At 40.9% G+C, this 17,983-nt stretch overlaps 1 protein-coding gene across 1 annotated transcript in view; it reads left to right on the top strand.

Moving 5' to 3' along the window:
• CUX1 (cut-like homeobox 1) overlaps positions 1-17,983 on the top strand; it is a 200,071-nt gene that overhangs the window by 145,826 nt on the left and 36,262 nt on the right. The window contains exons 12-18 of the mRNA XM_010006050.1: positions 4,768-4,826; positions 9,802-9,850; positions 10,869-10,965; positions 12,064-12,735; positions 13,726-13,791; positions 15,146-15,247; positions 17,438-17,981. Coding sequence (XP_010004352.1) covers positions 4,768-4,826; positions 9,802-9,850; positions 10,869-10,965; positions 12,064-12,735; positions 13,726-13,791; positions 15,146-15,247; positions 17,438-17,981 — 1,589 coding nt within the window. The remainder of the gene's footprint in view (positions 1-4,767; positions 4,827-9,801; positions 9,851-10,868; positions 10,966-12,063; positions 12,736-13,725; positions 13,792-15,145; positions 15,248-17,437; positions 17,982-17,983) is intronic.

The following is a 17,983-nucleotide window of genomic DNA, read 5'->3' as shown; positions in this document are numbered from 1 at the left end:
CTACGAGCATCAAAGTGTAAACAAGATAAATTTATCTATTCCATTAAAGCCTTCACAGTTTTGCAGGTTTTATAATCTGAGGGGTTTTTTTGAAAGCAGGAGGCTGCTAGTCCCCACTTAGCTCTGCCTGTGGCCTGGGTAGTTTTCCTCTATCAGAATGATTTAATGTTCAATTGAAATTCTTACAAATTGTTCTAATTCTGACATTTTCTAGCAGTTACTAGTTTTGCTGTGGTGTAGCATAGTTTATGTGGACAAAGTCTGTTAGGGGTGAAAGCTTCAGTGTTGCATTCAGTGTGCTTTGTGCTTTCTGCATGCTTTAAACAGCCTTGCAGAATTTATATGAAAATTCAAGAGAGCACAGGCAACCTATTAGGTTCTTTCACTGATCGTATTGGGCCCTGCCCAGCTGTCCCCATGTGAGCACATCTCTTCATGAGAGAGGAAGGAGCTGGCCTGGTTTTGAGGGACACATTTTACTGGCAATGGTCACGTTACAGGTTTTTGGGTTTTTTTTTAATAGATTTTTTTTTTTCATAAAGCCTGCTAGAAAATATCTGGAGTCCTTGCACTTGACAGATTTTCTTGGAATAAAGCATGTTCCTCGTGAGGTCAGTATTAGTTTAGCCATTAACTTCAAAGGGAGTAGGATCATAGAAATGACAGAGCAAGTCTTTGATTTTCATTTCAGTAATCTCCTTCCATTTTCTCATAGGCTTGCCTGGCTAATGCTCTATTTAGGTTCCTGTTGATAGTGTCTGATACAGTGACTCTATTGATAAAGTTTTAGTCATTTCAACCCTCTTTAACCTTATTTGTTGCACTATAAAAATATTTCAAGATACATTCTTTTACCCTAAAGTGCTGGGAAAAAGCTGTGTCTGAGATCTGTTGTACAAAGACTCAAATCTCAGTCGTGGTGCGTTGATCTCATGTTTGATTATAGAGGAATTGCTTCTAAAAGAATGGAGATTGTAATGGTTGCCTCCACAAAATATGAATCACAGTTTCACAAATTAAAGCAATGTTCTCAGACTCTATCTTGGGGGAATTCTTTAATACTCTATGACTTAATGAAACAATACAGAAATACTTAAATTATTGCTTCTTTATCTTCATCGGATCTAATAATCAAAAGAATGTCCTCTAGTAACAAGGCTTTTCTAACTATAATCATATTAACCCTTTTGTTGCTGGAAGTTACAGCTTCCCTGCTACCCAATTAAAGTGCAGCAGTGCTAGTTAGCAGAGAGATGCCTCAAATAACCCAGGTTAATTAAATATGGGCCTTTTAGTTTATCGCTCTAAACTTAGACATTAGTGTAATAGGATTTAAAAAATGTTTTAATCCCCTTAATACAGTGTATGCTGTTTTACCTAAGACACTTGAGTTAATAAAACAGTAATTATTTGGCTTGTTTTAAATAACATAAGGGGGCACCCAAGCAGTGCATGCTCTGACATGGATTTGTTCATACAATAAATGCAAGATGATTCATTAACAAGGAATATTAGCACATGCAGTGTGCAGAAACACCAGCAGTCCAGCCCTTCAGTCCTCTGGCTCCCTGCATTTCTGTTTGTTGGAGGACATCAGAATATGTTTTGTCTGAATTAACCAGGTTGCTATTTAGTGCAAGGTATCAGTTCCTCCAGATTGTCTCACAGCTTGAACCTTTGCTCTACCATGTTCCATGCATTTCACAGGGTTCTTTGAGACAATTACCATACTAATACATTTTAAAAGAGTCATTGACTGGGAAGATGCCAAGTGCCTAAAAGGTCTACTTATACACAGGGACTGCATTCTCAGTTGTTAGTTTATATTGTTTAGTAAAGTATACATTGAGGAGTAGATTTTCCATGGCAACAATCTCTATATTAGGTACTTGGGAATGATGGATGTATGTGGTTTTTATACAATTGAGAGTAAAATATTGCTGGTTGCCATACAGCTAGAACAGCACACAAGTACCTGACAGTTCAAAACAGCTTCATTCTGTCAACATCTTTTTTTTTAATTTATTTTTTCCCCCCCTAGGCTGTGTTTTGTATCTAAAATTTCCAGAAATACTTTCAGGGTGTTGCATATTCCTATACAGGATTATAGTTAATGTAGATTGCATTAAAATGGGAATGGTAACCTTTGTTGGACTTTAGATCTGTTGTCCTGAAAGGCTTTTTTTTCAGCATATCCTTATGTAAGTCACTAACACATTAAGCCAGGGTATTGTTTGTTTTCAATTGATTCCAGTACTTCTAATCCTGAGGACTAGTGTAAATAGCCAGTTATCCCTACTGTGAAAACTAACCTGCTAGAGACCCAAAAAATGTCAGGAGTGACAAAGCTAAGGAAGAGGTGAATTGCAGTGTCTTTACTATATGTAGGAAGTATCTAAAAGAGGTATTTTGTAGCTTGAAAACCTGCCTGAACTTGTGGCATGTTGTAGCTGGCTGTCCTTAAAACTTGGAGAACTGAGGTGACATCTTGGGCTCTGGGATTACCTAGCACATTTGTATCATGAAATTTCAACCCATGTTGGAAGGTGTAACAAACTCCAAGCATATTTAATATTTGTAGGGTTTTCCTAGTAACATAACCAGGGTTTTCCTAGTTAAATCACTTATAGGGCTTTTCTAGCCAAAGCACCCATAGCACTGTGTCTGCTACAGAAAACAAAGTTGGTGCTGCCTCTAATTCCATTTAGCAACTGGAATTTGATAAGGACATGTCAGAAGAAATGACTAAAACTTGCCCTGTTGCTTATTCCAGGGGAATTTTTTTTGGCTTTAGCTGAAGTAGACACATAGATTTGTTGGGTTTACTTTTGTTTTTTTTTCTTTTTAACACATTCTGAATGACAGCACAAATTACTGATGGCCAGGACACAAGACCTTTTAAGAGGCTGCTTGTTTCATCAATGTCCCATAGAGTGCAAATTCCACACTGAACATCAGTTTCTGCTTTCCTGCCCCAGCCAGCAGTGGTGATCCCTTAAGAGCTGCTTGTTGAGCAGCTGCCAGAGCAGGGGCTCTTGTGTAGCTGCCAGGAGATGCCTCTTGTCAGCAGTGACTCAGGATTGTGGATTATGAGCTCAAAAAGCAGAAAGAGGAATTTAAGAGGGCTGTATATTGATAATGTGGGTGTCCACTTTGTCACTGCTTTTTAATATGCACACTAATGGCAAAGGCAGAAATGTCAGCAGTGTGTAAGCTGGGAAGGGCATGACAGGAAATCCTTTAAAAGATGACAAAATAGGTGGAAGTCCCAACAAATCCTCATCATGCTGCTGTTATCAGAAGAAGCCTCATTTAAATTAAGATGGCTCAGATACTCACTAATCTCTGGGTGCTTTATTGCAGTGTTTAGGTTTGCTGCTTGTACCCACTGGGTAGCTTTGGTTGGGGTGATACCTACACACTGCCTTACTTGGGAAGACAGTATGGTTGAGAGGTTCCCACCCCTAATTATTCATCTGTTCCACTTCTGCTGTTCATTCACCCATCACTGTGCTGGTGCACAACTTCATAGGGCTACATTTTAAACTGTTTTGCTAAAATTATCCAAGTTCATAAGTTCCCTGCCTTCCTCCTGTGTTCAGTGAGCAGCCCAGGAGTGTGTCTAGGATCTTACTGAATTCACTTCTCCACTGAAGGCAGCCTCTCCTGGACATAAAGCCCTATTTTTCTTTTTCATGACATAAATTCCACTCTTTTTCAAAGTAGATTCTCTGTCTTAGAGGGTGGTACATCCTTGTGTTATTTCTGTTTCCTGTGACCTTTGGGATTCTGTGACAATTTTAACATCAAAAATTCAGTGAAGCAGAGCTAGCCTGAACTTACCCATGGAAACTGGAAGCCACTAAGTTCAGTTCTTTCTTTGCTTAGTTGGGGTGTGCCTGTACTAAGCAAAGAAATGATTAGTGGGAAATAATGTAGCTTCTGCAAGCAACTTAACAGCATCAATTATGGATCACTATGTTTTAGGCCTCCTGAAGCATTTATCCTGTAGCGATGGGCACTGTTGTTGGGAGCAGGGGCTCTTGGATAAGGTCCAAATGTCTTGCATTGTGTTCCAGAGTGTGACAGGAGGTTTGTTTCAACATTTGTGGCACCTTCACACCTCAGAGAAGCCACTGAGTCTGCCTCAGGTCAGGCAGACCTGTGCAAAAAAGACCTGCTGAGTTGGTCTCAATGCTTCATCTCCAGTGTGTAATCTTATTAGTTACTGCAAGAAGTACTGCTTGTAAAATGAGCTGGTACAGCTGTTTTGTTTGGGCATGAGGCATTGTAGAAGTCATACCAGCCTAAGGCATTCCAGTCAACAACAGCTTCTTTAGGCCTTTTTTTTTTATCCCATGTAGACAAGGTTATTGAGAACTGTCATATTAAGAATCCAGTGTGTGCCAGAGCATCCTGCTTCTTTCCTCAATTTCCCAGTTCTTTAAAAATTTCAGCTGCCCCATTTTTTCATGCCTTCTTCCCCCATCTCTTTGTTGAACACAACAGTGACATTGCAAACAGCCAGATTAGGACCTCCTGAATTCTGTAATGCTTGGCACTCTGTAAACAAAGGAACAGTTGAGGTATAATTGTGTTTATGTTGAATTGGTTATAGTTTGTTTTCTAATAGATGTAAATTAGGTATGAGTCATTAACCCTCACTTGTGCTCTGCTGTATGTATGGAATAATTTAAAGATGATTTTGAAAGACTGCAGAAAAAATAAAGAATCTAAGTAATTAAATCCATGTTCTTTCTTTTCAAGCAACTGGAAGAAAAACTGAAAGGACAGGCTGATTATGAAGAGGTTAAGAAAGAATTAAAGTAAGTGTTAAATGCTTATATAATTTTTACACAAACTCTAGTTTAACAATTGTTAAATGAAGCCACAAATCTGTGTTCTTGGAACAATAAGGAATTCAGTCAAAACCACAGAGACGGGGAAATCAGGAATATTGGCAGAAATTGCATCCGGATCCAGTGCAACTGCTGGATCTGAGAGTGCTCCTTTGTGCTGCAGCAGAGCATCACAATGGCTAAGAATGCAAGTGTCCTTGAGGAAAAGTTCCTAAAACTATCATCTACCAAGGAGAAGAAGTTTGAAACCTGTGGTATTTTAGGTGAACCACTCTTAAAAAATCCCCAGCCAATAGCTGAATGTAATGTGGACCAAGAATTTACTGCAGGGCCTTTGGCCATGGTACCTTTTCTCTGCTGTTGCCAGCCAGTGTTCAGCACTTGCCATTTTAATGCTGCTCTTGTTTCACTGTATATTTTTGCTAATATATTGTGGTTATAAACTAAAGCCACAAACAGCCTCTTCCTATTTCAAGGGGTTTTTAAGAGGCTTAAAAGAGCCTCATTTTAAACTACAACAAGATAAGCTGTCAGGTTCAGAAGAGAAGTTTTTTTGACTAGAAATATGTTTAGTGTCAAGGTTTAAATAACTGCAAGAATCTCCATCTCTCCTTTCATCATTCTGGCATTTTTGTGTGTATTTTAAGAAGACTGAAAAAATGTTACCTTTGCTTAATGAGGTATTTCAGATGGGGTTGGTAGTCATGTGCTTTTGTTTACACGTCCCTGGAGACTCTGGAAAGCAGGTTTGATTTTGCAAGCCCCACAACTGCCCAGCCTCTGGTGCTGTTATATTCAGGCCACTTTGGCTGTGGTTCTGGTTCTCTGCCAGCTGCAGCACCCACTGGTGTAGCTTCAGTCAAGAATCACAGAATTGTTCTGGTTGGAAAAGACCTTTAAGATCATCAGTTCCAACCATAACCTAGGTCTACCAACCAAGCAGAGGAGCCCCATCCCTGCTGCCTTCAGTCACTTCTGGAAGTATTAAAGTGTTGATTTACTAGCTGAAATGAGTGTTGCTTGGTCATTATACCTGAATATTAACTGCTTTCCCAAAAACTCCCTCGTTTCAGCAATACAGGTAGATATGTCCCTGTTGTCTCCTGAGTTAAGGAGACTCAGCTTCAGATTTAGGCAGTTGATGCCCTCATATGTAAAGAACTGAATGGAAATCAAGCCACAACCTTCCACTTTGCTACACATGTTACTAATGTGCATGTGCTGAAACAGCAAATGAGTTTTAAATCCTATTGGGCTTAATGCCTTTACTTTAGGTAGGGAACTCATTTAGATCCCTGTATTCCTAGCAGTTATGCCTTTTCTTTTTTACAACACTGATGTACATGAAGGCAGGGATGGGAAGGCAGATAAGAGGTTCAGGAGAAGCCATGACACAGGAGTGTTCATATGGTGTTTCTGCCTGTTCCTGTTATTGTGAGATGAGTCTGCAGTGAAATAGATGGGAGAATCTTCTGGAAGTGGCCTTTGTTGGATGCCAGTAAATTAACTCTGTATTCTCCTGGATGTTACAGCTTTTATATCTCCCTAATCTGTGGATAACATTTTCTTATCTGAGCGTGCTGGTTTTGGAGGGACAGCCAGCTAGCTTGTAGATGGCCTGGGGTCCCTACCTCATCCTGCTGGATGGTGTGGGGAGTTAAGACCCTCTGTAAGACAGCAGCTCATTCATGCCACTCTCTCTGCTCCCATCTGGTCCAAAAGATGTGCCAAAATCTACATGGGCATCACCTGGGAGTGACAGTGATTTGAAGTGAAATGATGAAAAGTCCATTGATGTAAATCTGGAACCACACAGACAGAATCCTACTCTGACAAATATGAGCTGCTCCCAATGCACGTACACACCAAGAAAAAAGATGCCTTGTCAGTAAGGAAGAAAGGAGAAAAAACTTCTCAGTTGTTTTGGCACTGATGTGTTTTTCTTAATCCTTCCAAGGGTGCTAGAGGCATTCTAGGCTGAGGGGTCTCACTATCAGGCAACTTCTGACCTTGGAGGAACTTAATCGAGTCCACTGCAAGAACTGAGATGGCAGAATTCCCTGCTTTCTGCATTGTCTTTTGTGCCAAATGGCTTTTAAAACCTATTTTTGACATCCAAAAGCTCTGTTTGTCCTTTCAGTTCCCTCTCAAGCAATATGACAGTGTTCACCCTCCTGCTTTTGCAGTCAGGAGCTTAGGAACAGAAAGTTGAGCTGTCCCAGTGCACACTTTGCTTTAGAGTCAGGTCTTTCAAGTTGTCTTAGATGTGCAGATTGGAGTCACAAGATCATTCCTTTAAAAAGCAGGTAACTGATCTTGAGCAGCAGATTGAGTTAAGATCTCATGGGCAAAGATATTCCTGGAATCCAAAGGGGAAACAGTTTGCTTCCTTATATTCCTGAGGAAAATGTCTCTTTTGTGACACATTTAGAGAGTCATTTTTTACATGGTTAACTTTTACTTTTTTTCTTTAAAAAAAAAAGCTAACCTGCTGTAGTGAATATTCCTCCAAGGGCATTTTGACCATCAAGCTGGTCTTTAGTATATTTTGGGTTCTAAGTGTATAGGAAATTACCTGTGAAATTGCCAGGAGGCTATTTCAGGTAGCAAAGAATCCACTTGAAGTAGGCAGAGGTCAGCAAGTTTCCAGCAGAGGACTGAACACACATGCCTGCTTGCTGAAAAATGCAGGAAGGTTCAGGATCCTTTCTGAAGGTCCCAGCTGGCAGCAGCTGCTCAGAGTCAAAACTGTAGAGCAGCCTGTGTGAGGGGAGGGCACAACAGGACCAGGGCTTTAAAGCCTGAGTTTTGGTGCCAAGAGCCCAACAGACACATGAAACACCTTCGGGCTTGCTTTGCATTTCCAGCTGGTCTCAGCCTGGTTCTGCAGGCAGCACAGTAGTGGTCATAGCAGGTAACACTCACTCCTCCCAGAGTGTGCAGCTTCTTTTGGTTTAGTCTCATCCAGAAGGAACGTGGTTGGTATGCTCCAGGACTGCTCTGCATGGCAAACCCAAGGGTGGTAAGTGGGGATTACTGGGAGAGCTGCATCACAGGTACTGCGGATCTGAACTGGAACAGGAGAATCCCTGGGGATGTGCTGTGGGAAGTTTGCCAGATGATGATTTGCTGTTAGAAATTGTTGGGTTTTCTTTAATTCAGATGGGCCTCCCTATTTGACCATTGTGGGGCCATAAATTACTACTTGCTGTCCTTTCAGAGGTCATCCCTTACAGACCCATGGGAGAATTCAAACAGTTACCTGCCCATGAGTCAGGCTTTCCCTGGAATCTCTGTATTTATCTCCCCCAGGACCTTGGAGTCCTGCTAGCCAGAGCTGTGCCTCTGAAGAGGTGTCCCAAGAAACACTTGCTTTCAGCAGTGATTGGCAACCTGAGTAAACATGTCTGTGATGTCCATATAATCTCAGGATCTCTAAGAACTTGACCCATTCATGCACAGCTTGTCACCTTGACTGGGACAGCTTCTCTGAGAGCAGCAAAGAGGCACTTCTGCACGTGGGTGAGCTGCTGTGCCCACAGAAAGCAGAGTCTTAACAGCATTATTGATGTGCTCATGGGTTGGATGGTGGCTCTACCTTGCAGTGATTTCTGCTGGTAAGAGGGGTTGTTCAGTGGCATCCTACGATGAAACTGATGGCCAGAATTTTGTGATTTTATTAATTATGATATTTGTAGGAGTGCCTGTCAGAATGAACACTGTATGCAGCGAGTGCCTGATAGACAGATGCAAAATGCATGAAGTTTCTGACTCACAATTACTTTTTCCTGATCTTCCCGTGACTTTGAGTGATCCTCAGTGACTCATTGAGACCAGTGATTTCCAGAGTGTCACTTAATGGCCACCTAATTCTGGATTAATACATGAGAAGATTTATAGAGGAGCTGGATGCCACATGTTCTGCAGCAGTTAATGAGGGCTGGAAGCCTGGCTGGCTCTACTGACATCCAGAACTAGTCCCTCCATGTCACTACTGGCCTTCTGCCTTTTTTGACTCATTTAACACATAGTTATTAAAGATATTCTCCCTGCCTCACAAAATTCCTTGTGCTTTATCCATGAAAAACACTCTGCAAACTCTAGATGTGTTGATGTATTTTTCTTCAACAAACGAATGTGATCTTTGTGCAATGAGAGGCTGAAATCATTTAATACTTCAGTCTTAGGAAATTAACATCCTACCTGCAGCAGGCCTACTCAAAAAATGTATAAGACAAAGCACAGTAATAAGTTTCTATTCATTAAGATTCTTGTTTGCCAGACAGTGCAACTCTAATTGAAGGACTTTGAAGGCAGAAATCCTTTGATCACTCTGTATTTATATGAAATATTGACAATGAGACTTACCAGATTCTTCTCTTAACATACTTACAAATATTTGGATCTTTCATATTTCTTAAGAAATACCGGGCTGTGCTATCTTCCCTTTGCCATAGAACTAGGAGGTTATTAAAATCAAAAACTGCCTTTTAGTCTGTAGTGGCTTGGTGGGGAAGATTATTTGTGCATCTTTTCCTTGGTACGTGAGCTGGTGTATATTATATAAACTACTGCAACTGTGGTGGTGATTCCCCTGTTTTCTTGCTTTGCTCCAACTTTTTCATTCCCTTCAAGCTTCACAGATAAATTTCTATCGCTTCTGACAGCTTAAAATGTTATATCCTTATTAACCTTTAAATTTATGCTTTAAACTGGCCTGGTGGGATTGCATGTGGAATGATTTAGATGACGCTCGAGAAAATGTTCTTCTCCAAGAACTAGTTTGAATAGTTATTCGATATTCATTGTGAGGCTATGTCACTGCAAGGGAAGTTGTTATCACTTGAAGTGTTGCTGGGGAGTAGGAAATGATAATGCTCATTAGTGCAGCTGTTATAAAAAAAAGGAAATAGAAAATAATATTTTGTTCTGCCTTCCACAGTATCTTGAAATCCATGGAGTTTGCACCATCTGAGAGCTCTGGGTCGCAGGTACTGAACCTACTTCTGTTTTCTTAATTCCTTCAGCAGCTCAGTAAAATGTAGTCTGGTAATTTGTTAGTGTTGGCATGGACAGTTTCCTGTTGATGTTGAGACATATGGGTTGATCTTTGTTTTCTTGATGTTGTCAGTTGTAAAAAGCTGAACAGAACATTTTTTTTGCCTGTTCATTTCTTTTAAGTGGTCAAGGACAAAGAGTGACGTTGCAGCTGGAGTGGGTAACCATAATGTTCTGAAGTTGGGTCCTCTGAAGAGACTAGAGTTGGTGCACAGCTATGCTGAGATTTGCATGTTTCTTGTGCTGACAGCAAGCTAAGCAAGGCTTTTAGCATTTTTAAGTCTTTGCTAGCCTTGAAAATAATGTTCACAAAAGAAAGCAGATTCTGAGTACTGAGAAAGCAGAAGAAAGGCTCTGCTATTAAATTAATCTTACTTCAATGTAAAGGTTATGAATTAAGTTCCTGCTTCTGACATCTGAACTGACTATCAATATTCTGGGATTAATTTTCAATATGTTTTTTTAATGATCAACAGTTAGATATTTAGTTTAAGATAAATGGCAGTTTTCTGTGACTGATTTCATTTCTGGACAAACTGTTTATGCTGAAAATCAGCATTTCAAGGAAACGCTTGACTTGGGTCAGTTGACCTAGAAGAAATAATATAATCTTAACTCCTCTTTTAATCAGATTAAAAGAAGTCGACAGCTTTTTCGTTGAAACTTTGCCAGTAACATTTTAAAATAAGCAGGATTAAGAAAATGTTCCATTACACATTTCAAAATAATGCAGGATTGATGAATGATTTACAATGAAAATGAAACAGTGAACCTCTTCTGTGGCTCGTGTAGGAGCACCGAGCGGTTCCTGCAATTAGATGCAGGGTGAATTCCCTAGCTGCGTTGGTAGCAGAGATAAGCACTTGTTTTCTCCTTCTGAAATCCTTTTTAGTGCCTGAGTGAGACTCTTAATGCTTTTAGAAACAAACCTCCCACTTGGATTTTCTCTAGGATGCATCCAAACCGCTGGAGGTGCTGCTGCTGGAGAAGAACCGCTCCTTGCAGTCGGAGAACGCGACGCTGCGTATCACGAATAGTGAGCTGAGTGGTAGGTTGACACGATTTTCAGCTCTTCTGGTTGGTTTGCTGTCTTGTGAAGGGAGGGGGGGGCTGAGTGAGAGATGAATGTCTGAGCTAATGCATGGCAGAAAGATTAACAGGCAACAGGAACACTGAATAATGTTTGATTTCTGCAGTTTTATAGGCCGGAGAATAAAATAAAACTTGGAGACCTCAGAGAGTCTTTAAAGGTTAGGAAAGGGAGGCATTACCAGATGTACCCAGTGGTAGTGTTTGAGGCTGTCTTCTGTTTTGGGAACAAATTCATCCGTGGCACCAGAAGTCTCTTCCCCCACACACAGTGTTATGCAAAATGTTTGCATGCAGAGCACGATTATCTTCCTGTCTGATACACTTAGACACACTACCAGCAGGTCAGCTTGGAAAAAGAAGATGCTTTGATATTAGCAAAGTGTGTTTGCCTTTTAGCTTTCCTAATGTGGGCTTTTTACATCTTGTGTGCACATTTTTTACACGGCAAGTCATGGAATTTCCAGATACTTGAATGCTTATGGTTTTTGCAGCTGGAAGAAAGTTAAAAGTTGCCACTGGCCCTGGGATTACTGAATTCTGAAGTGTTTTATGAGTTTAACTGAGTGATCTTGGTGCATCCACCTAATGGTGATTCCTTTATTCAAATTGGTTTGTTCCAAAATGTAAATGTTTGCTGTATTTGGGTTCAGTCAGGTCCAATGAGTAATGTCTTGAATGAGAGACAACAGAGAGACTTGCTGTCTGTAACTGCATTTATTTTAAATGTGTAACTGCACTTCATGTAATTGTTCCAGTTTTAATGTTTGTAAGGGGGATTCTCCAGGCTGCAACATACAAGAAAGGTGCAAACATGAAATGCATGTTGTTTGTTTTGGGGGCCTTGTTTGGCTTATTAAAATTTCAATTATTAAAAAAGAAAACAAAAAAAGAAAACCAAACCAAAACCAAACCGAAAACAAAAATCCCACTGCCACTCCATTGGCCCTTGGAAATCTGCACTTTTTTCCCTTTGTGGGGCAAACTTTGCATTTTTTTATCTTGGTTTTTCCCTCTTTGATCCCCCATAATGCATTATGTTTGACCTTCCTTGTAGGGTCAGCCAGGAGAAAAGGGAAAGACCAGCCTGAGAGTCAGCGTCCTGCAACCTTGCCGGCCTCCCCTCCTTCTCAGTTGCTCCGCAACGTGGGGGAGCAGGCTTCCAATACTAATGGTACACACCAGTTCTCACCAACGGGTTTAAGTCAAGACTTTTTCAGCTCATCCCTGGCGAGCCCCAGCTTACCCCTGGCCTCCACAGGAAAATTTGCACTAAACTCTCTCCTCCAGCGACAGCTAATGCAGTCCTTCTACTCCAAGGCAATGCAGGAAGCAGGAAGCACAAGCATGATTTTTTCAACAGGTCCTTACAGCACAAACTCCATATCTTCCCAAAGTCCATTACAACAAAGCCCGGATGTAAATGGCATGGCCCCATCTCCCAGCCAGTCAGAAAGTGCTGGGAGCATCTCCGAAGGCGAGGAGATAGACACGGCCGAAATTGCACGTCAGGTGAAAGAGCAGTTGATCAAGCACAATATTGGACAGCGGATATTTGGACATTATGTGTTGGGACTGTCACAAGGGTCTGTGAGCGAGATACTAGCCCGGCCAAAGCCATGGAATAAACTGACTGTGAGAGGCAAGGAGCCATTTCATAAGATGAAGCAGTTCCTCTCGGACGAGCAGAACATCTTGGCTCTTCGCAGCATCCAGGGTAGACAAAGAGGTAAGTGCTCGCTGGCCCGGGGCCTCGCCCTGCTTTTCTCTTAGTTACAAATGATAAAAAGTGGAAGCTTCCTTCCCTGTTTGGGGCCATTTGTGCCTGGCTGCTGACTTCAACTGAATCAGATGTCAGGTACAGAAAGTACAGCTTTCTAACTCTGCTTTTCAGCACTTGAGCAGGTTAGTATCTTTGCTTGTGCTTTTTTTAGCTGCTGACTTGTGGTGGTCAGCAGGGGCAAGCAGCAGGGACACTTAGATCCCTCACTTCCCAATGGCCCCGTGTCAAAGCTAAGTACAGAGTGAAAAGGGTCAGTAGCTACTGAGGGTTTCAGCCCTCAAAAATGCTTGCAGATTTTTATTTGGGGTTGTTTATTGAGGCCAGACTTCTGTTGTGTCTTCCGTGATTATTTTTCCCAGTGTGTTTTGACAAAATATCATAGGTGATGCATGGGATGAGTAATTAAAAGACAATCCTAATTTAAAGCAGCTTTGCATATTTAAGGCAGTGATTTTAAAGAAATAACATGCATTTCATTGTGATTCATCTGAAGTGAAGACTTGAGATTTACATTTAGAGAATCTGAAGAGTGAGTTGTTTACAGTCGAGAAATATTGGAAAGGACAGGCAGGATTTTCCTAGATGTTGTTTAATTGAAAGTGCACACTGTTAGACTTAAAATCTGTTTTTCCTTTTGATGATTGTACTTGAGGGGATTATCTGCCCATCTTTAACCTCTTCATTTTTGGTATCTCTAGACATTTATTTATATCTATCTAATCTCCTTTCCAAACGTAGCTGTAATCTTTATTAACAAATCAGCCAGCCTTGCTTCTTCCAAAGTAGCCAGCTCCTCCAGCACCCAGACTAAAGCTCAAGGGGGTGAGGACAGCTCGAACCCTCGTGGTCAGAGACAGGCTGCTAGCTTCTCATGTCACACAGTCAGAGCAACCATCCCCTGATTGTTTTGTTCTTACCAAACTTGTTTTTCAACAGAGAATCCAGGCCAGAACCTGAACAGACTATTTCAGGAAGTACCGAAACGAAGAAATGGGTCTGAAGGTACGTCACAGGCAGGTGTTTTTCTTTGCAGTCAATACCTAGGAAGTGGAGTGTGCTTTAGCTGTGTGTTTCCTTAAAACTGTGCAGTTTGATTCTGGCCTGGAATCTGATAGAAAAACAGACAGTAAGTATAAAACAAACCATGGGTTAGACGAACATTCTGCTTTTTCTAATTCTGCTGCTGCTGTACTAACATAACGCTGTCTGGGTACTTTTTCCACTCCCAACCTCACTGCATACACAAACAAAAAGAGATAAGTGATAGAAGTGGCTTTATGAAATCATCACATCTATTGAAATGCTCTCTGTGCTGTTTTTGTCAGTTTGGAGGGAGACACTTGCACAATTATGTGTAATCCAACATCAGTCACATACTGCTTCTGCTCTAGATGTAATTGTTTCTTCTCATGGGGCTTCTGTTGACCAATACACTTCAGTATGCTGGTTAGTGTGAGACTTAGTTCAGTCTGATGTATGGAAGAGGTAACAGGTTAAATGAACATCAGATCAATAAATTATCACTGAACAGGAAGTACAAGCAGTTTTCTTCATTATGGATTATTTGCAGAATTTTTCTTTTAGCAAGACAAGAGGAAGAAGAAAAAAACAGATACCCCAAAACACTGTAATTATTTTGACTCTAATCACAAATTATCTAGCTCACTGAAAAATAATAATCTTATAATGCAAAATGCAGTTAAGTGCAAAGCATTCACAGTCATGATTTTCACTCGTCTTCTTCCCCTTAGCAGTTAAAATAAAACAAACCAAAACAAACAAGTAAAAGCTCTTAGCTGGAGAGTAGTTCAAATGGCATCTGCATTTAAATGTTTCTCTTAATGTAGCAGACTCCAGAAAGTTAAAAATTATTTTCATCTGGTTGCTTTTTAATTCTGTTTTGGGCTGAATGTGTACTCATCCTACTTTGCCTAGCAGCTGATGCAGGTTTTAAGGTGATTCATGATCTCTTACGTTTTTAGCTTTCTTCCTTTCCCCTCTGGTTCTTTCCCCTTCTGTTTCCTCTCCCCCTCAAAAAAAAAAAAAAAAAAAAGTAGAAAAGGAAAAAAAATAGACCTATATATGTTACCCTGGAAAAGGAGTATATGAGCACCTAGTTCTTCTGTTGATAGCAGTGTTCTGATAGTCCCAGTGCAGCTAGCAGGCAGGCTTTTGCACAACAAGGATATTTTTCTTTTATTATTTTAAGCAAGTTCTGGGTGTTGTAAATGTTGGTAAAGATCTATGTAAATGGTCATCAGGCCATGCTGTTGTTACATCAGTATGCACTGTCTGTTAAAAAAACCAACCAAACAAATAACAGTCCTGGAGTCATTAGTTTTGTTTTCCCCTTCAGGTAATATAACCACAAGAATCCGAACCACAGAGACTGGCTCTGATGAAGCCATCAAATCCATTCTTGAACAAGCCAAAAGGGAGCTGCAAGTACAGAAAACAGGTACGGTCTCATTTTGTCTCTTGCTCCTTTTATTTCAGAATTTAATTAAAACAATTACCATGAGCTTTCTGGTCAGTTAATTATATTCTTAAAACCTTGAACATAGTTTGAAGAGCTTTTTTACATTTGTTTATGATTTAGTGGAATTGTTTCCGTCTATAACGCAGCCCAAGTTCAGGTTGCATGTGCCATGGCTTGGCAGGGTCTCTGCTCTGCCATGCTCCCAGGGGAGCACTGTGAGATCTCTTAAATACTTTTTTTTTAAAAGCAGAGCTCTGCTTTCTTTACACCACTCCAGACCTGCAGGGCTGTCACTCAGCAGGATGAATCTTAAAAATTCTTTCCTCTGCCACTTTACTCCTTGAAAGGGGAATGGCTCCTGCTTTCTCTTCTCTTCTAACTCAGGCCCCAGGGACACAAGCACGTGGGAGAGGGAACTAAATGGATTTGTTGGGGTGGAGGTCACCATCTAGCCAGCAATTACCAGTCACATAGTACAATTGTACTGTGGACGTTGTGTTCTGAAATTATAACGTAGGCAAACTCCGTTCTGACTTTTAGATTACTTTATTTTTGGTGACAGAATGCAGTCAGTGAATGAGCTGATAAATCCAAAGAGCATTTCCTTTCCCAAAAACATCTGAGCCCGAGATAAGTTTAATTTCTCATTGTATGCTGTCATGTAGTTAACTTTTCTGTCTACTCGATAGCTCTCCCAGTGTTAACAGAGTTTTCAGTACTGCCCAAGGGCAAATGCTGAAGTAGAGAGTACTATGTATTACTTCTCTGTCATTTTTTAAAGTAAACACTGATTTACAGGTTTGGATAGTTGTCTCTTAAATTAAAACTTAACTAATCTCATGGCAAATTATGAAAGACTAGTTAACATAGGATTTGAATGATTTGACTTCACACAAGTAATGATTACACAGAGAAAAATGTGGGCTGTGTTCAGGAAACTGCAAGCATGTTGTTCAGTGGCATGTTTCATCTGAGAATCTCAGACTTCCTTTCAAATATTAATTCAGCCTCAAAACTCCCTAGGAAACCAGTAGATAAAACAGAAGAGTTGGTCCCACGGTCATTTTTCTCATTTCATGGCTTTTCATGTATTTTATAGTGTGTGACAGGAAGGAATGTAGGGAAGGAAATTTGGAAATATATTCAGATGAGGCATAAAATTACTAAAATAATATGCAGCATTCAGATCTTCTCACTTTGAGGCCACTTCTTGCAGTGTATGGGTTCCCTGTTCCTGTCTAGTGCTTCACTTTCCCCATCCTTTGTAGAGGAGCTTTCAGATGAATTGGTTTTAAAGCACTGGGGAACTCGGTGGAGACTTGCTGAGATGGAAACAGATTGCAAAAACCTCTTGGCTCTGCAGAGATAATTCTACACCCGTGTTTCCATCTCTGCTCATCCCTGGCTGCTGCAGCACAGCCACACAGGTCCTGGTTCCCCACTGAAATACTGTGTTTAGATGTTCTCTCTTCTGCAATCACCCGTGGCTCCGTTCTAGGGCTTTGGATAAGGCAGAGGGTGATGGCCCAGCAGCTGCCGGATTTTTTACAACTGTTTTATTTCAGTGGTTGGGACCATGGAACGAGAAATCAGGAAGCAGGAGCATATTTAGCTTGTCAAGCAAAAGTAATGAAGTCTCTTACTGAAGTTCTTGCCTTGTTGTTACCTGTGTGTTGTACTTTTGGTGTTGAAAGGATTCATCTTATTTACATTATATGGGGGTATTAATAGTCTGTCCAGGTGAATGCAGCTGTGTTCAGCTTTGAGTCTGTGTTGCAGTTCATTTGTGGAGATAGAAGTGAAAGGTTAAATAACTTTGTAAAGAGAACTATAAAATGCTATTGACCACTTGGGGTGGGGGAGGAAGAGGTTGAAGGCATGATTTTTTTACAACGATGGGAAGCATGCAAGTGGTTGTAGCCTTGTACAGTGAGTCTGTGCGTGCAAACATCCAGCACTTTGGCAACTATAAAAATTTTCCAGTGAAGAACTTTGGAAATCTGACTTTCTTTAGAGAAGTGCAAACCTTTGCTTAATGAAAGCTCCTCCCTCCCATCCAGAAATGTATTGCAGGCTCTTTTCTCTGCCAGGGAAATGTTTGCAGTAGCACATGTTGAATTCAAAGCATATTTCCTCTGTTGCATTTAGTCTTTTGGTTGTTTTTCATAGCTGAGCCGGCTCAGCCGCCTTCTGCATCTAGCAGTGGCAATTCTGATGATGCTATTCGATCCATTCTGCAACAAGCCCGACGGGAAATGGAGGCACAGCAGGCTGCCCTTGAACCTGCCTTAAAAACACCACCTTTATCTCAAGCTGACATTTCTATCCTGTCCCCCAAACTAGTATCTACACCTGCAATGTCTTCGGTTTCCAGCTATTCTCCTTTGGCCATATCCCTGAAGAAACATTCATCTGTCACTGATTCCAGTATCTCTGCATTGCAGAACCTCTCTGGGCTCAAAAAGGAGCCTCAGGAGGCACCTGTTCTAGAGCTTCATGGAATAAGTGATTCTGCCCAGGGTATGTTGAGGCATGTTAAAAATGAGTTGGGACGTGGTGGTGTTTGGAAGGACCATTGGTGGAATACTGTGCAGCATGAGAGAAGAAACACAGCTCTTCCTGAAGATATAAAAGTTGAGGAAGCCAGTGGTGGAAAAGAAAAGGTCAGCAATCAGACTAGGCCAGATCGTAGCCAGCTCCAAGGACCATCTTCTT

This window comes from Chaetura pelagica, unplaced genomic scaffold (genome assembly GCF_000747805.2).
Source record: "Chaetura pelagica isolate M959 unplaced genomic scaffold, ChaPel_1.0 scaffold49, whole genome shotgun sequence".
Classification (NCBI taxonomy): domain Eukaryota; kingdom Metazoa; phylum Chordata; class Aves; order Apodiformes; family Apodidae; genus Chaetura; species Chaetura pelagica.
This window is presented reverse-complemented; position numbering and strand designations above follow the sequence as displayed.